We start from the raw sequence: 19,700 nt of genomic DNA on the forward strand, positions 1-19,700 counted from the left end.
GGTGCATCAGTGATGTTTAAGAGCAGGTCAGCAAGACAGCCTATCTTGAGTCTTTCAGTGTTTGGGGATCCTGCATTTCCCCACTGCTTACCTTTGTTAACAAAAAAAAAAAAAATTGAAAGAGTTTTACTTGCTGTGATCTGAGGTGAAGTGTCCATCAATAATTTGGGGACTTTTCCACATCTGATCAGAATATCACTGCAGCCTTTCTAAGAGTTAATTAAAAACACATTTGCAATTTACCCTTTCCTTTTTTTTTTTCATGTGATAAGAGATTAGGTAGGTTCTTAACCTCTTGTTTTACATGTGTTTTAACTTCTCTTTCAATATTGCACTGCCAGTTTTATGAGCCAAGGCCAAAATACTCTGCTTGCTAAACTTGAGCAATCGGGAGGGAACAGATGATGAAAAACTAACAGTGTTTTACTCATCTACCACTCATTTTTCTTCACAGACATGTAGAGAGTAGATATTAACAAAGACAGTAATAAAACTCACTGTGAGGCCTCATAAATCAATGTGTACTGGTGGGGTCAGGAACAAATATTGGAAAGGTTAGAACATGCAGAGAACTGTGTTCCCATGTTGTGACGCTCACAGCAAGGCTAGGGGTTTTTCATTTGCTGATTTGAAAGCAATCAGGAGGAGGCTTTGTGCTGGCTGGGCGTGGGGTCAGCTCTTTTTTCTAGTGGCTGCGCTAGCTCAGGTAACACGCTGAAAAAGGAGTCCTGGGTGAATCAGGGCTTTCATACTGCTCTGCTAGGGACAGATGTTTGTAAAGGTGTCTCAAAACCCAGGGGATCCAAGCTGTTTGCTCATCTGCAGCAGGACAAGACTGCACTGTTGAATCCATCTGCGAGCCTACACTGACAAGGTACTTGTGATTCCCTGAAGAGAGAAGTCCTGGCCAGAAGGAAGGTTCAGTGTTGGGAACTCTCAGCTCAGCACAATAACAGGGATGTGCTGATGATGCCTTCTTAGCTGTTTGTTAATGTTCTCTCACCTTTCAGGCTCTCAGGTTTCTTCCAGTTTGCAGCTGATGTAGTAGATCTGTCACTTCATTTTGTCCCTTCTGAGAACTGCTTATGCTGGGACAAATGCAGAGACAACACTCTGTGTCCTCCTCTGCTCCTGCCAGGGAACAGGCTCCTGTGTCAGCAGGATTGATTTAATATTAAAGCCTAGGGAACTGAACAGCCCATGGAAAGGTGACTGTTTCCCCACATTAACTTGGTGGTTTGTGTTTTGCTTGGACAGATAGTAAGAAGTTTCCAAAGAAAAGAGGTTGATTCAGTTGCAAAACGGTTTAATGTAGGTCTTTGGAATCACTTGATAAAGCTGAGTCAGGTTATCAAAGAGAAGCCAGAAACCTAGCTAGAGCTCAAAGTCATCATAGATATTCAGCTATTTTACTGATGAACTTAGTCACATAGGATGCCTAACAAAAACTGTACAAATTAGCAGTCTTCTGGAAGAGCTTGTGTATACTGCAAAGAAAGTATTTGTAAAATTAATTTACTTGTAGAGTTTCCTGTAGTGGTGCCTCGGTACTACACATCTGTCAAGATGAAATGAGATTTGGGGGCTGATAGCATTTAGATGGGGACAGTACTGTGCCCTTAGGACAGATTTGTAATTTCATTTGTAATCAGGCAGACTATAATTACTATATTTGCCTCTGATAAGAAAAACAGGTCAGAAAAGTAATGAATTGTTCTCCTTATGGGATGGGGGGAGCTTCACAGAGTAAGAGCACTTCAAAGCACTGTGCAGTGTTCAGGTTCCCCAGTGTTCCCTCTTTGTGCTTGCTCGGTCGGTAGGTCTGTGTGGCTTGTTTCACATCAGCAGGGAGCTGCTGCCTGCTGAGAGCAGAGTGCAGGGCAGGTTCTGGGTACTTCCCTTTGTGATCTCCATGGTGAGTGCTAGGTACCAGCCAGCCTCTCATTTGGGGAGAAAGAGGACTTTTGTGTGGTGCAGGTTGCAGGACAGGGGTACCTGTAGGTACTGAGCTAGGAGGAGCACAGATCAAGGGGAATTTGTACTTCTGGCCTTTGTGAGCACTTCAGGAGAGATGAGAGCCAGCCCAGGGTCGATTTCACTGAGCTGAGCCTGCACACAGGCTGTGCTCACCTGAAAGGCTGGATCAGCCTCAGGGAAGGCTCAGGGAAGGCAGGTGGGTAACCATTCTATGGATGAAAGCAGGAAGCCTGTGAAGTCTGTATTAGGCTGGTATGTGTCTGGAACCCTGTGTGTTAGGATAGCAGAGAATCAGGATCCTCCTTACTAAATTATCCTGTATTTATTTTCACAGTGCCCTTTGCAGCTCAGGACTTTTGTTATTTTGGTTTGGGTTTTGTGAACAAATAGCAAGTTGAAAATTGGCTGAGTTTTGTGTATGAGCTCCATGGCTTTGCTGGGTATTATTCTATGTCTGGCATACTTCCACAGTCATCTGGTTTTTTGAAAGATGGGTTTATTTGTCAAAGATTTGTCTCTTACTGTTGGGTAAGTTCTCAAAAAGAAGAGAGACCAGGTTAGTGTATGAGCATTTGGTCAGCTTTTTCCTTAAAGAAGGTGGGAGGAGAAGGGAATGGCATTGGAAAAAAAAACCTCTTAGCAGGGAAAGAAAGTTCTCACTGGTTTTGACAGAGCAGTTCTCAGAATTATTGGATTGTTTTCAGCTGTTGATCTCAGTGTTTATTTTCAATCCCTTTTTTAATGAAGGAGGAGCCAGTGTTCCCCAGTTCTTTACTCAGCAGCGTGTCCTTTGGCAAGTGCTGTGTCTGGAGCCCTGGGACTCAGGCTGAGCAGCCGGTTGGCTCTCCTCACTAGGGCTGAGCAGGGAAACCTTTCTGCTGAGGCTGGAGGGAGATGTGAGCACGTATTTCCAGCCTGCAGAGATGGTTCAGATGCTGATTCTGCTGTCACATCTGGTTGTGGAGCCCATAAATGTGTAGAGAGGGCCCATCCTACATGGAAGAGGGTCCAAGTGTGTCTAAAAAAATCATCCTTCTTCTTTTTCAAGACTAGAAAAAAGCTAGAATGAAGTTTCAGTATATTTTCTTTTCCCTTAAAATATTAATGAAGCAGGGATGTGATCATCAGAGACGAGGGGTTTTTTGCCAGTAAGCTCAGTCAGTAAGGAAAGACAATAAAAATGTCCTAAGTGAACTTTTGGCTGTTTGCATTATCCAAGCTGTCCTGGTTGCATGCTCTCAGAATGGCTGTGCCACTGAGCCCAGCTGTGCATCTCAAATACTTTGTCAGTTGCTGCCATGTTTCTGGAAAGGCCTGTTAGATCTGCATTTGCTTCCCAAAACACAGTGGAATCTAATGAAAAGCATCATTGTTTTGAGACACTCTGATCTGCTGCCAGAAGAGCTCCTGTTGTATAATCCTTAATAGCAGGTTAGAGTGGCAGTTGCTCCTGGGTTTGAAATTGGTATGTGGCAGGGTGGCTTCCCAGCTCTCTCCCTGGGGAGGGCTTGTCTCATCTTGTTCTTCCCTTTGGGAGCTGTGACTCACACGGCGTTCAGCTGCCCTGAGGTGGGAATAGACCCTTGAACAGGCTGAACATCAGTGGTGCTACCTAGGGGTGACAAGGGAAGGGAAACTTCCCTTAGAGAATGGGGAGCAGTGCTCTGTCTGCTGAGTACCAGGGATTACATTTGTCTGTTCTTGCCAGCACATTGTTCTGATGTAAAAAAAAGAGTTGGAATAAAAAAAATATCTTGACTTCCCTTTCTGATATGCAGAACTCAGTGTGTATACTTCCATGCTGACATTTCTGCCTTTTGTGATCTTTATGTTAACCTACAGCTTGGCTGGCACGCTGTCAGGCTTCACCTGTGTAGCAAATAAAGTATTTGAAGGTGTCATTCAGACATTGAATTCCTGTTGTGGTGGGCACTGGCATCAAAGTTTACTGCCCAATTTTTCAGCTAAATCAAATATATGGGAAGTCTGATAAATATTTTAAAAGGAATATGCTATGAATAGTTTCTGTAGGGTGAGCTGTATTACAGCAAAGGGATCAAATTAATCTCTTGTTTTTAATCTCCCTAGACTCTGGGCAACCAGAGCAATTGCTAATGGGAAAAACAATGTGAGTGAAGTATTTGAATTATGTTACGCGTTTCTTGCTGGAATTTAACAGCTGGAAACAAAAGGCAGTGAGAACATCTTTGTAGCCAGGTCCATGCTTGCCTTTGGCAGGTGCTCAGTTGGGCAGCAGTTTGGGAACCTTTGTGGCAGAGGTTGCTGCAGGCTGCTGAGGGCCTTTTCCCAAGGAGGAGAGTTTGGGATGCATGGTTTACATTGGTCCATGATTTATATTGGTGTTGGCTCCAAAGAGCCTTTATTTATCCATTCATCTTCTGTCCATGTGAAACCACTCTCTGGAGGTTTCTTTTGAATACTGGTTGCATCTCAGCCTCATATCCACTGAGGTATTGGGGTATAAGTTGAGGAAGGCATAATACTCAGTTTGACTGACCTGCTGTATAGCTCAGACTATTTGACTTTTCTGCATTAATTCTTGACTCTGTGAAAAAAAAAAAGGCTGATTGGAACACCCACACACTTCATTAAGAGCCCTCTGATGATGATTTCAGAAATTTGTTTTTTCATAGCTATCTCTCCTCTCTGTTAATATTTTTGTGTTGGTTGATTAATTTAACTTCCAGTCATGAGGTCTTGTTCTGTTATTGCTAGACTGAGAACCCTCCACATTCAGGCTGCTTGCCTGTGTGCAAATGCTTCTAGACCATTTTCAAATCACCTGCAGAGCTGCTCTTTGTACACTGGCAGCCTTCCACTCCAGCCTTACTCTCTCTCACAGCTTTATTCCTTTCTCAGTGCATTCCTTTCTGAATGGGGACAGCCAGCTGAAGACAGTTTTCCAGCAGTTTGTGTCAGTGACAGAGAGAGACACAGAGTCCTGCTTGGTAGTCTTGTACACCCAAGGATCAGATTTGACCTGCAGCTGCAGCATTTCTTTGAGAGCTCATGTTTGCTAATTCTTCTCTGTGACGTAGCTCTTGTGCTTCTGGACCAAGTCTTGCATTCCTTAAGTATGATCCTTCTTTTTTTTTCTAGTGCTGGGACAGCGGGGCACACTGGAGTGGAAAAAATAGCATTACCCCTAACAAACTCTTTATGTAAAAAGCAGTAAATTGGAAATAACTAAAATGGTAGTTCTGGAAGAGATAGTGAGAAGCACGAGGTGTACAGAATGTAGAAAATACAGTTATGAGCTCACTGGAGAATGGAGCTCCTGTTTCAAGGCATTAAACTAATTTGCAGATAGATGAGGAGAATGGATGGTCTCATGGTACTCTCATGGTAAAAGGGTCAGATTTAAGGTTTGCTCCTCAGAGTTGCAATGCAGATTTCATAGTTTTCCAAATTCTATTCTAACCATCCATAACATTGATGATAATTAAATAATACTTAAAATATTTTAATGAACTAGTGCTGCTTGGAATTGCTGAAAGAATAGAACTCCTTGGATAGAAATGGATGGGCACGAGAAGAAACTCCAAATTAATGTACTTCTGGGGTTTAGGACCTAATGCATTGAGGTCCTGGAGTATTGCTGGAGGTCTAGGAAATGCACAGCCACTCTGTGGGTATGGTTGTCAGTAGAAAAATTTGATTTAAAAATCCATGTAACATAAGCAGGATTTTGTTAAATATATTTTACAGTGTATCTGATACACAGACGTTACTTTAGCATCTGGTTTTAAAACAGATAAAATTCAGCCTGAAATTAGATCAAATACCATAATAAATGGGATGAGTAGAATTCTCCTTTCTTATATCTTACCTGTTCAGAAGTAGTCCATGAGTTACCATTGTCTACCAGTCAGACCATAGTCAAATGAATGTACAACTAGGAATGCTTTACCAATTTCACCAAAAGCACACTCTTGAAAAAGCAGCTTCATGATGTAAGCCCTGTGGTGGTGTCCAAGAGTAACTGCTACCCCCTTCCTGTAGGAAGAGTCAGAGCCAGTATGCTTGGAGCTAGGAGGTTTAGTGTGATCCATGGAGCAAGGGGAGTGTTATCAATCTAATGTAATCCAGTGGATCTTTGGATACCACAAGTGGCACCTGTAAGCTCACTACACATCTGTGGTTAACCTTAACAGGTTCTTAACAGCAGCTCTCTACCTCTTTAATACCCTGTAATCAGTATACAGAATTATCCTGCTTAAAGCCAACCTCAATTACCATGAGGTGAGAGTACGCTTTGAAGTGTCTCTTGGAAGTAATTTAATTTTCTCATATGAAGGATGTGTTTTGCCTGTCCTGCCATAATGAACGTGAAGCCTTGCTGTCAGATAGGCAACCACACAGAAGTGGAAGATCTTCAAGTGAAGAATTTAACTTTAGGCCCAAGGAAGGGAGGGAAAAAAGGTCAATTTTCTGATTTAGAAATTTACAAGCATCATTGCTTATCTCTCAAATCATGGACATATTAATTTTCTGAAAGCATTGCTAATTAAAAACACCTTTTGGAAACAGTTTGCCTTTGGCCATCAAGCAGAAGTGTTGGCAGTGAAAGACAAGAGTGGTTTGAATTGTTATCCCAGGGCTGTGGGGGAGAGGGAAGGAGCTATGTGAACTTACAGCTAGTGTGTAGAGCTGCAGTTCAGAATAAAATCAGAGCATCATTTGGCACCCATGCATCCGTGCAACCCCTGTGTCTTGGAGCCCATCAGAAGCCTGCTGCTCTGTGCCTTCTCAGTACAGGGTGACCTCTCTGTGTCTGCCAGTTGATGCTAAGTACTGAAATTTGAATTTGTGTAAAAGTATACTGTGCTAGGAACATGCAGTGTATCTGTGATTTATCCTGACAGCGCTAGGAACTCAGACTGACTTTTGCACAGGGACGGAGGAATTAGTGCTTCTGCATTTGCTTCCCACTTGCTCTGTGTTATAACCTTCACTGGGCCTTGCTGTCCCTAGCTGACTAAATGCATTATGTGAGTGGGAGCTGGCGAAGTGCTTTGGGATGGCAGGTGTGAGAATGGCACTCCTGGTGAGGCCAGGAGCCTGCCCAGCCCCTGCTGGCACAGTGGCACTGGGAGGTGCCATTGAGGGGGATGACACAGTCCTGGCCTCCTTTCACTGTCCCTCCCAGAGGATCAGGAGATGTGATGCTAACCTGGGTGGATTTCACCTCCTGCAGTGCTCGCTGTCCCAAGTGCCTAGCCTGATCAAGGTGCAAGCTACTTCTGCGCTCAGTGAAGGGAGTGTACTGCTCCTAGAAAGTGAGTCACCTGATTTTCCTAACCACCCTTACATGGACAGAAGACGTCGCTTTTCCCCTCCCCTGCCCTATTCGTGAGGCTTTGTCATGACCCAGACCAGGAATTCAACATGAGTCACCAACAAACCAGCCCTATTCCTGCTCCCTTTGCTTTTTGCAGGGATTTAGGATTTTAGGGTGGTTTGCTGCTCCCTTGCTGAGAGCCCCACAGAGCACTTTGAGATGGAGCAGCGCTGCAGCAGGGAGCCAGGAGCTGCTCCAGGCTTGGCAGGGGTGTCACAGACTCGTCTGTCCTCCCACAGCTCCGGCTAGACACGGAGCTGCTGAGCTCCTGAGGGCCCTGGGCGTGGTGATTTTCCCTCTGCTCGCTCTCCACCGTGTGTGGGCTGTGCTGCCAAGGTATAATGTGTGAGCAGAGGCAGATGTAGAGCACGGTGAGTCAGTGTGAGTACGCTACAACCTTGGCTCCTGCTAGGGATGCTTTTGTTTTCGGCTGTGTAAGCTCTCGGAGAATATCCTGGAAACTGTGGGATTGTCACCAGAGTTTTGTTCATCTCTCTTTTCATGTGTGTGCCTCTGATTTGGCACTGCATCATCAAAGTGTCAAGACGAACTCAGGAAAAAAAAGAGAGGCAATCAGTGCATTTAGCATGAGCATGTCGGATATTATCAGGTGCAGAAATTTCTAACTATTGGCTGCCTGAAAAAGATTTAAAAAGTAATAGTAAAACTTGAAGGCAAATGCTTTGGAACATTTTATTTAATTTATATTTCTTTTGTTTGAAAGAATACACTATGGACAATACTTTAAATCATCTAAAATCTGACAAATGGACTTAATTCAAAATGTATGCTAAAAATCTCACGTTCTTTTGGACCAAAGCATATGTGCTGGGCAACAACTCTGTATCAAAGCTTTGCAGCTGAGATCTAAATACCTTTTCAAAAGGAATCCTGTACCATAAATGGTATCAGATGTTTAATTAAGACAGCACAAGCAAGGAGCATGTTTGCAATAAATTATGGGGATGTGTTCTGACAGGCTTTATCTATGTAAAGATTTCTATTTTTATGTGAAGCTATTTACAGATTATTGATTTCAAAAATAGATTTGTAACTAAAGAAAGATGCATCATATTTCAGTTGCTTGGAGTTGAGAATCCTGCCCGGCTGTCTGCCTGCTCTCCTAGATGTTTATTCCAGGGGCTTACAAGTCTATGGAGTGATTCTGTCCTTCCTATTTTTCCTGTCTATTTGGAAGAGGGAATTTGTATTCAGGGACCAGGTCCCAGGTTTCTTACCCACGCAAGCAGGCTGTTTTTTATGCCTTTGAAGCACAGAACAATTTCAGTGAAGTCTGTGAGGCTTTTTGCATGAGTAAGACTTTGGGATGGCGAAGGTCCCTCGCAATATATTTTGTCAGTTGTCACTGTTTTGTTTCAGGGCAGCAAGCTGTTGTCACAGTGTCAGTGGAGCCTGCTAAGCTGTAAGCCTGCCTTTGAGTACGTGTAATAGAAACCTTCAGCATATTTTTTTGCTACTTAATGCTATGTGAACATTAGAAGAAATATTTTAATAAATCAAGGCAAAGCCTGATGGTAGAGGTAATATTTTTCATTAGAAGAATCTTTAGAATTTGAAAACTTGCAAGCTTGTGTACCCAAGAGCCTGTCTATTTTTTCCAGCCGTACCAGTTGGTCTAATAAAAGATACTGTCTCTGTCTACAAACCTTGTTGTGCCTGCAAACTGTGTTGATTGCATCTACAGCAAAATACTGCTGGATTATTAAAATAAGTCAGGCCTTCTTTGCTTAATTATGGAAACTCAGATTTTTGTGGCTTCCTCAAGTCTCAGCTTTTTGAATCCCAACACACATGAAATGATGCTATCTGGTTTCTCATACTGTACAGGAGGGTTTCATCACATAGGAGCTCAAACTGCTTCACTGATTCCTTATATTAGAATGGATTTTACAAAGGTAGCCTGCTAAAATCCTTCTGCCATCTGGATTTGAGGATATTTTGTAGGATGCTGTCGGTGTGTACTGTCTGGCATGGATGGCCTCTGGAAGCAGTCCTAGCCCAGTACCTGTGTCAGCATGTGATGTGCTGGTGTGGGGATGGAAGCAGAGGAAATGGGAAGAGGCTGGCAGAACACGATGTCTCTGGCGTAGTCTGTGGGTGTAAATGTTTGAATCTTGCTGTGTGTCTGGCTGGGTGAGCAGAGTGGTGTAGCCCTTCTAAACAGCAGGAAGCTTGGATTTGAACTTGTTTGGAAGATCTAGACCCAGAGCTGTCTAACAGTCCTAAGGCTAGCCATGCAAGAGTCTTTTCAGAGCTTTTTAATGTGCCTTTTAGAGGCCTTCAATGAGTGTGTCTCTTGGACCCAAATCTAGAGCTCTAGGCTAGTAGCTTCAAAATAGACCAAGATCTGGACCATCTTGAAATGTCCATGGAGAGGCTGCTTTTCCACCCTCAGAGAGCACAAGCCCTTGCTGTGGTTTGCAGACTTGGGGTGTTCCCAGCTCACTCCCTCTGCTGCATGCCTTGGCTAGGTCTGTGACCCTTGCAGGAGCACTGCTCCTCTCCTGAGCAGCCCTGCTGTCCCTGAGCAGCCTTGCTGCAGGCAGTGCCCTCCCTTCCCAGTGAAATGGGAGCAGGTCGGTGCCCGAGGGGCGTTCACTTCTGTGTCCTGTGTGCCTTCTGTCTGCCTTTGGGCACGGCTCAAATAGATAGCTGGTAATTGCTTGTAAAGCCCTTGGTGGCTGTGGCTGGGGCTATTTTGGAAGCTGATTCTCCCTGCATGCCCTGTTGTGGAAGCTGTGGCTGGCTGGAATGGCCCATCAGCCTCTCGCTGTGGTGACCTCCTCTCCTGGGTGTGTGGCAGGGAATTCAGGGGGAGAGCTCTCAGCAGTGGCATGCAGTCTCTTGGGCTGCCTGCCAGGGCCTGGATTTGGTGACCTTTTGGATGTGGCAGAAGATGCATTTGTAAACCTTGGTTATAGTAACTGGGAGAATGCTGGAGGAGGAGGAGGAACGTATTTTTTACAGACAGGCTGTCTGCTCTCTGAGTACAGCAAGGGTTTGTACTCTCTGATGTTTATGACCAGCAGATAGTAGGTAAATATACTAAGAAGTGCTGTGACAATTGGAACTGTTGCTATTTAATAGAATTTAAAATTAAGAAATTATACGCATTTCCTTGAGGGGCATGCATGTGACACTGAGAGCACTGTGACTTCTAGCACTGGTTTGAACACTTACTCTGCTCTCTTCTTCACTGGAATCAATAAATTCCCTCCTGTAAAATGAATGCAGTCATATTTTAGAGGTGTCCAGATGTAGTTGCTATATCATTACCCATGTAGTTTGTGGGTGTTTTTGTTTCTTTTAAGAAGAGCAAACAAGCCAAGACCTGCACTCCAGCAGTTGTGTAGGTTACACCAGGCGTGCTAACAACAAAATTGGGAAAGGTGCCCCTCTTTCCTCATAGCAGGGCCCTCCTGATGAGAAGGACTGTCTGTGGTTGGGTGGTGACAGCCAGCACTTGAGAAGGGGTGCTCGTGTTTGTGAGGATCTGCTGGTGAATATTTGCATCGCTCGGGTTACAGGTTTGCAGTGCGTTCTTGCTCTGCCTGAATGTGTCTGACCTGCAGAGGACAAAGGATCATCTTTCTACTTTCCTTCCAATTGTTTCTGCTAATTTAGCATCAGTTTGAAGCTTTGTCTTTGCTTAGAGATCAAATGGCCAGGGACAAGGCTCTTTGTTTTCACTCTGTGGTAAAAGTGGCAAGGTCAGTCCCAGTGGGGCTTGTACAGTTTACACTGCTGAATTTATCTCATGTATTGAGGATTTTCTATCACCTACAGGTAATGCATATTGGTAACTCTAGCATCAAAAAATACCCCTTTTCAGCAATGAAAACAAGGTCTTTGTTTATAAAGGCATTTTTCACCACAATAGATAGGAATGTCTTTGCAGCCATATAAAACAGCCTTCCCAGCTCTCTGTTTTAACATCTCAAAGAGCAGCATCTTACTTGACCTGCATACTCAGGTCGGGCCACTCAGGAAGTCTTGCAAGGTACCTGGCAAAACAAGCTTTGAGCTTAAGCAAGTTTTTCTTTTCTATCTCTTTCAGAAATAAGTAAGCATTTGAAGATGACAACCTCATGGAGCGACCGACTGCAGAATGCAGCAGATCTCCCTGCGAACATGGATGGGCACGCTCTGAAAAAGTACCGCCGGGAAGCCTATCACCGGTAAGGCGTCCCTGGAGCTCCAAAACTGAACATAAACCCCACGTTTCTTGGGGGTTTTTGGCTTGTTAGTAAAACAGGAAGGTTGTTCTTACCTTCCTCGTAGAAGTTGGTAGAAGAGAGCTTAGAACATGGTGGAGTATTGGCCTGTAGGAGTTTGCAAAACTCTGAATTGAGATGCATGTACTAGAGTGAGTGATGATGTGCTTCTTATTGCAGTCAAAAGATTAATTAAAGTCAGATTCTGGATAGAAGCTTTCAAGTCAATAAATAATCAGTGGCAGAGGTTTTATAATAATTATTGCAGCGCACGCTGGGAGAGCAGAGCCTTAGACACTGGAATGTACAAATATGAATAAGCAAGAAATCAAATGGCATCAGAAATTGTTTGAGAATTACACCTGGTGTGATTAACTGTGTGACCACAGGAGCATGCAGGAGCACTAGGCAAGGGCCCAGCCTTTTCACTGTTAGGTGTACCTAAATCCATCAGAGTTCAAAATAAAAGGAATGTTATCACTCAGTTTATAGTTTGAGAATCAAACTGCAGGCACTAGGTTGTTTTTACAAGATCACATTGGAGGTTTGGCCGATCCAAGAATTTAGGCCACAGCTCTCAAGGTTCCAAGCATAGAGCATAAAAGTGGGATGAAGTCTGTATCCTTATCAGATGTCTGGACTGCTACAGAGTTAAAAACAACAGTATCTAGTAATTGTCAGTATTCTGTTTGTGGGAGGTGTATCTTCAAAGTTTAGCTTCGTTATTTTGAGAAGTCATACAGTGTGATGATGAGAGGATATTCAGCAGAAGGGGAAATGTATGTCTGATGTAGAAACAGAAACATTTAACCTCATGCTTAAATGCCACGTTGCATTTGTGATTCACATTGGTGGTATTTCTGGGGAAGTGTTTTGGAAGTGTTAGATATCCTTTGATTCTCCAAATGGAATCTAATTTGAGAAAAATGCCTCAGTGCATCATATGATTGGCCAGGTTGTGCAAGTTGCAGTGTCCAGGGCTAAGTGATGGATCCTGTGATGCATTTCCAAAGCTTTCCAATTTCCAGTGAATATGTTTGAGCAACATGTCCTAAGTGGTGGCATTATTTGAATCTCTCTGTCAGCTGGTCTGTCAGATATGGACAGATACAGTTACATTTAATGAATGTAACTATATATAGCATGTAAGAAGAGAGAGATTTTATACCATTCCCTGTCAAAAAATCTTCACCTTGTTGCAGTCATTGACAGGTTTACCTTTGTGTCATAAATTTATTTAAAACTTCAGCTGTGTTACTCCTGAGTCAGATTGATGGAAGTCAAGTCAGAGTCATACCTATATTTTTTCCTAAGTATTTCCTTAACATTTTTTATGTTTAAATGCTGACAGTTTGCTTAATGTTGTACAGGATCAAAAGGAAGCTGTGCTTGTCTTTAAGAGTTCATACATTCAAGTCCTCATCATGTTTACCCTTACTTGTGTAAGAAATCCTTACTTTCAGAAAGAATTTCCTTGTGGAAGATGGGAGTGCAGTCACATAAAGGAGGGCTTCCCACTAGGAGCTGGGATCTGGTGGCCCAAAATTAGTCTGTGGTAAAGTTTAGGTACGTGTTTTAGAAATGTCTTAGGCAAAACATACTGAGCAGAAATGCTGCTAGCATCTCAGATTTTTATGGGAAGCACAACATTGGAAATACTAGGGAAGCACAATATTAAGGAGAGGCACGTTTTTGTTTTGGAATTGCTATCCTCTTTCAAAGGGAGAGAGAGGGAGGGAATGGGAGAGAATGAGAGAACCTGATGCCAAGACTGCAGTATAAATCCGTGCTATTAATGGCTTTGGTATACCAGTTTCATGGGAGTTATTTTGATAATCCAGTATTGTGAGAATCTGAAACAACTTCATTCCAGAGGCAGTGTTGTCAGATTTCTATTTCTGGTACTTTTCATGGCCGTAGTGTTAACAGATGTGATGTTACTTTAAAAAGTGCAAACTTGACATGATAAAGTATGACTGAAGTTATTTCCCCTTGGTGTTTGATATTATATTTTTTAGTGTTTTATTAATGCTTTATATGCAGAATACATGTGCTGGTCACAGCCAGGAGTTGTAGGATGTGAATTTGTTTCACTAAGGTCCAGGTATGCTCTGACTCTCTTCTGCTTCTTTGCTGAAGCACTGTAAATTTTATGAAAAAGAGAAATAGAAAATACATGGTGTCATTGTCGAGATTATTTTCTCTTTCTTCTTTTTTTTTCTGTCTCTTTTTTTTTCCCTTACTCCAGCAGCTAAAGGAAGAATTCTTGAAAACATAAATCTAAAGTGACTTAGAAACAAAACCAATAAGAACATTGCATTTTAACCTATTATGTTTTTCTTACCTTAAAGCTGGTCAAAGTTATTTTATAGGCCCAGTCTGAAAGGCTGGAGCAGCTTGGCTGCTACACCACATTTACAGATGAGAATAAGTGGGACTAGCTTTTGTTACTGTGTTGAAAGCCTAGTTGAGCTCAAATTCAGCAGATTTTCTAAATGCTGCTAGGAATTCTTATTGTTCTGAAGTGTGAAATTTAAAAAACTTGTTTCACTGTTTGTTTGCTTCATGCTTACTTAAATCCTGGTGGAGATACCTAGGCCAATCATTCTTGTTCCCATGAAGTACACCAGATTTGATATGCTTGAATTGTAAATGAATTCAGACAAAATAAGGGGAAAAGCTTCCAAAAGCAAAATAGTTTACCTTTAAAAATAAATATAATGTTCTTGTGACCATTAAACCTTTAAAAAACTTTTAAAAAATTACCTCTGAAGATACCACTCTAATAGTTATAGTTTACAGTGTTCATTCTTACTTGGAATTTGTTTTTTCAGGTGCTGCACTTCTAATTGTATCATAATTGATGGATGGATGTTCAACATATAATAATTGTTGGCAGAAGTCCCAGTTGAGACTGGTTTAACTGGTGTAGTGCATACTGACTCAGAGTATAATGACTATATCGTAATCATATCTGAATGCCATGGGCAAGAATGTTCAGAATCAAATTTTTATAGCTATAGAATCAGAAGAATCTGTTGGGGAGGAGAAGTGGTGGGGTTTTATCTTCAGGGAATTTCTGCCAACTTTGATGAAAGCTCTTGGTTGGCTGGTGTTGCTGTCAGACCTTGTTACACAACACTGCTGGCGCCTGTCGGAGGTGAGGTCTGAGGATGAATTAATATGCAAGCTGCATGTTACTCATTCTCTAGCAGAGGTCACTGGTAAGAGGATACTGCATTACTGTGCTATTGGCAACACAGATTTTAATTCAGAAATAAAATGGATGTGCAGTTCTTGGGAGGCTTTTCCCTGGTGTTTGTGGTGGTGAGGCCGCCTCCCTCGTGTGCTGCTTGTTGACTTTTCCGGGTAGAGGATAATCTCCAGATCACTTTTCTGGAGGAGCACTGTCATTTAATGGGATTGTAATTAGGCAAGAACTAGGTTGACTCTGAGCCACCAAATTGCCCTAGTGTCTATTTTTTAACTTGGAGTGAGCACTTCTAGGCACCCTCTGGATTATCTCACATAGCTCTTTAGGGTTTAAATAGCAACCCCATCTAGTTAAAGCAAATAATGGAAAAAGTTGGTGTTCCATCCACTCTTGTTACTGACAGTTACCAAGATCCAGGAAACAGGTATTTGCACTTATATTTATTTATCTGTGGTTTTGGCTTAACAGAGCAGTAAGGCTGAAATGGCATTTTTGTTAAACATACTGGCTTTGGGATGCTTCTACCATTTTGCACCAGAATAATTTGAGACTTCTCATCCTGAATGTGGGGTTTCTGTTGTTGTTTTAACTGTTGGGGTTTTTTCTTGCTCTCTTGTTTACTGGCTAGTGCAGGGTGTGTGGCAACATGATTCCTAATCCTAATTCTCCTGCTGACTGCTGATAGAGTATTAAGTAAGTTGCTTCATAGTTTTGTACTTCAGTTTGCTTTCAGAGCACCTTATGGTGGTGATATAAGTGATTTTAGCTGTTACTATACACTGAGATTCTGGATTTAAAACTAGTATATGCTTTTATAATGACAAAGCAAAAGGATTGCCAATTGGTTGTTTTGATTTCATGGATTAAAGATGTACTTTAGCTTGTTTAAATTTGTAGACTCTGGGCTATTCACTGCTAATTTTGTTTCTTTACTTAATTGTTACTGGATCATCAGTGATTGCAAACAGGTGGAAATGTTGTATAAACAAGGCTGTGAGACTTGAAACTGTCTATCTGTTTAGGTGAGTTATATTTAAAGTCCCTTCAAAATGATCAGTTCACTGAGGTGGAAAACCAGAACAAATCTTTAGCAGTCTGAAAGTGCTCTTTGCATGGAACACAACTGGACAGGCCATGTGTGGTGTTCCCATGTGCTGGGCAGCTCTGGAGGCTCTGCTGGCCATGGTCTGTCCTGGTGTCCCCTGGGACCTGTGTGGTGGCATCTGTGTGACAGAGGGCAGCCTGTGGCTCTCTCTGCTTTGTTTAGTGCTTTAGACCCTGGAGGAGGGAGGGGGACTGTGTCCAGTCCATAGAATGGGTGAGTTTACAAAAAAGCACACCACTTGCCAAATTAATAATGAAGAAATTACATTTTAAATGTCCCATGATCCTTAGCTTTAATAGTTTCAGGGAGCAGACAAGTGTTATTTTGGGATGGAATCCATATGTGAGCTTCTTGGCACTTTGCTCTTGCCTGGGAAGAAAACCCAAACAATGAAAACAGAAATGGCCAAGGCTCTCTCTTTTCATCTGATTGCTGCAGAATCAGAGGGAAGTGCTCATGGCTGTGTTTCTGGATACAGCCTCATCAGGCTTTGAATCCAGTCATTACTGGGTTTTCCAGTTTAATGTCACTATAACTGTGCAAGGACAGTTAGACTTGTGAAGTTTTGGGACATTAGAAATGTTATTAGAAGTGGCCAGGAAAATTTTATGCCCTTCTTTTGTTTCCCCTGTCTGATGCTATTTCATCCCCTAAAGTTATCTCAAGCCCAAATACTATCTCTAAATACAATTACAAATATTCAGAATGTTCATATTTGGTTGAAGAAGGAATAAAATAGAATTAAAAAATAAAACCAAAATGGTATGATAAAAAATAGTATATGGAATTACTAAAGAGGCAGGACTTAGCAAAGAACAATTTCATTGGTTTAAAAAATTTAAAGCAATTTATTTCTTCTCTAAGGCACCTACCAAAACATGCAGCACCCAAAGATGAGACATTTGGGTGATATGGTAGTGTCATCTTAAGATTGCTCACATGCTTTGTACCAGGTAAATAAGGTCAGTGGGGAACTTTGCTGCTGCTGGTGGAAGTCACCTGAGACCAGAACTACAATGTCATGCAGTGACACAAATCCCCAAGCAGATCACATCTGGGACTGGCTGGTCATACTGAGAACACTGAGTTGTCATAACAGTAGAGAGATGTTTATTTCATTATTCACCTTTTTAAAGAGGCCACAGGGACCTTGGGCGTGGGAGACTGTTAAAAGCTAATCCATTTAGTTGCCATTATTTCTTTTTAAATCTTCTAGCTTATTAAAAAATGGAAGTTGTCCATAAAGCAAAGATTAACCAAAGTTCCTAAACCCTGAGTAAGAGGGAATCTGAGCCTTCTGGCCAGTTAGTCCCTGTTTTGTGGCTGGCTCAAGCCCAACTGTCTACCACAGGCTCTTTTAAACACACATGTAGGTCATGCTTAGCCAGCTCCCACTGTATTTGCTGTTCCACTCAGCAGTGTTGCAATTTTCTTTGTATTTATTTAATTTCCAGTGAAACACACTGCCCAGAAAAATGCTAATTGCTGCAAGGTATTTCTAGACACATTTGGAAAATTATTATGAAGTGCTCTGTTCCAGAAACCTTGCCTCACATTGTTCATTTTAATTTCTTTGCTATGAGGAATTGTGAGCCATGTGCCAAGTTCCTCCTTAATTGTAAAGTTCTGTGCATTTTGTTTATTTTGCTGGTCAAACTACAAGACTGTTATGCACGCAAATTTCATTCAGGGCATGCAATTCTTTAGAGGTTTTGCACAAATAAAATATAAACATTTCTCCTTCTCTGTGTTTGCTCCTCTCCGGTATTACTTGAGAAGAGTTGGGATTTAGGTTCCTGCTTCAGAGTTGATTGACAAGAACAGTAACAAAACCAAGACCAGTACTTCTGTAAAGTTATAAAGGACTGTGAATTGCAGAGTTGTGGCTATCAGGGCTGTGTGGCTTCCCTGCTGCATGCTCAGCAGTTCCTTCTTCCTTCAATACAACACATTTTTCTCTTACCCAGCACAATCCGCAGAGCTCAAAAAGAAAATAAATACTGTAGTCATTGAGAGCCTTCTGCTGTGGCCCAGCTGCAGGGTTTAATCTTTGAGGAAGGACTCATTAGGGAGGAAACATGCTTTGAGGTTTCCCTAAAACAGCTCCTCAGGTCTGATTTTCCAGAGGTGGGATCTGTGCCAGGCTCAGCCACCCCAAGTCCAGGCGCTGCTCCCCAGTCCCAGCTGTGCTCAGAGAGCCCCTGGAGCTGGGATGTGCTCCCTGGAACCACATCCTGAGCCTTCCCCACATGCTCCACACCTTGTGTCACCCCAGCCACACTGACAGGGAGCCCAGAATGCAGGATATTCCTCAGAGCAGGGATATTCCTCAGAGCAGAAATGGAAAGCTTGTGTTTTCATCAGGAGGAAAAGATGCAGGCAAGGGAAGGGCAGTGTCCTGTTTCAGGAGATGCTCTGGGTGCATACAGGTGTGCAGCTGGGTTTAGGCAATACTCACCTCTGCCTCAGCACAGGGAATGCAGAGGCTGTTCTCATGCTCTGCCTGCAGTTTGTTTTGTCTTACTGCCCAGTGCTGTGAAGTTTTTAGAACAGCTTAAATTTTAACTTCAGCGCTTCCAGTTGAAGTTACTATTTTCTAAATGGAAAAAAACAAATTCAGGGGAGGGGAGTGTGATTTCTCCTGATTCTGGCAAGTGGAGAAATTATTCTACATCAAAACTTCCTTGCCTGAAAGTGTTAGATCATTTTAGTTGCCCTCTTATTCTGACATTATTTCTGCTGTTTGTAATCTGGAATCTTCTTTGATTTTTCTTCATGTGGATGAGTTGCAAAAAACTTGTTATTTCATCCTTTCCTTTCATGACCAGAGGATCTTTTCTCTCAGGTGGTTGAGGTTCTTAGGGCCCTCAGGTTGCTGTTGCTTTATAGTCATCAAAAGCAACTCTTGTAATTTCTCTATAGCATTTGTTCTGGGGAGATGTTACCTTTTTGTAGCCAGCAGACACAATGTCAGCTTGAATGGGGCTTGGAGAAACCTGACCTGGTGGAAGGTGGCCCATGGCAGGGGTTGGAATGGGATGATCTTGAAGGTCCCTTCTGACCCCAGACCATTCTGTGATCCCATGATTTGATCAGTATTCTTGTAGCCAGGCTGAGTCTACCTTCAATTAGAATTTAAGAACAGCTTTGGAATGGGCTAAGTCTGCGGCTTCTGAGAAGCACCTGGCTCTTCCCAGAAACTGTGCTAGAGATTTAATCTCAGCTTTTAATTTTAGTTTCTAGGGCACTGCAGATATTTACTACTTGGAGTAAAACCCCGAATTAAGCCGGTCAGTTTCTGGGAGTAAATATTTGTAAATAGCTTCTCACTCCCTTGTGCCTAGGAGAGTGCTGTTCATGGGAGATTTCTTTATCAGGATTTAAAACTGAGGTCCTGAGTGCTTACAAAATAAACCAACATCTATCTTGGCCTTCACAAGAGAAGTAAAAATGGTCTCTTTTTATTTTTTTTTACCACTGTTTAGTCTGCATTTAATCTGCAAAGGCATATGCAAGTTTAAATTGATTAAAGCATTCTCATTTCCTGTCCTGAACATGTTGTGTAATAATCTTCTTTAGCTTTTTTTAATATTTGCTCTGTCTCACTCCAGCACTGGTGGGTGAAGTAATTACCACATCAGATCTGTTGGTAGCATGCCTTGAAATGTGCCAGGCTGGGGTGTGATTAGACCCTGCCAGTGCAGCTTATAGGTCAGAGGCAATAAGTGCAAATTGGTGGAGAAAGAGGCATCTTCACCAGCTGTTACCAAAGGGTGCTGCTATGGTAATTTTCCTACAGACTTATTT

The 19,700-nt window shown here is 42.4% G+C and overlaps 1 protein-coding gene across 4 annotated transcripts in view; it reads left to right on the top strand.

Annotated features, from left to right (window-relative positions):
• NT5C2 (5'-nucleotidase, cytosolic II) overlaps window positions 1-19,700 on the top strand; it is a 64,937-nt gene that overhangs the window by 11,921 nt on the left and 33,316 nt on the right. For 3 of the 4 annotated variants that reach the window (XM_059476713.1, XM_059476711.1, XM_059476714.1), the window contains exon 2: window positions 11,418-11,538. In XM_059476713.1, the coding sequence (XP_059332696.1) occupies window positions 11,438-11,538 (101 nt within the window). In that variant the 5' untranslated portion in view covers window positions 11,418-11,437. Of the gene's footprint in view, window positions 1-676; window positions 875-11,417; window positions 11,539-19,700 lie in introns of those variants that run through there. The other variant, XM_059476712.1, reaches the window with a different exon arrangement.

Source organism: Ammospiza nelsoni, chromosome 8 (assembly GCF_027579445.1).
Source record: "Ammospiza nelsoni isolate bAmmNel1 chromosome 8, bAmmNel1.pri, whole genome shotgun sequence".
NCBI classification, from domain to species: Eukaryota; Metazoa; Chordata; class Aves; order Passeriformes; family Passerellidae; genus Ammospiza; species Ammospiza nelsoni.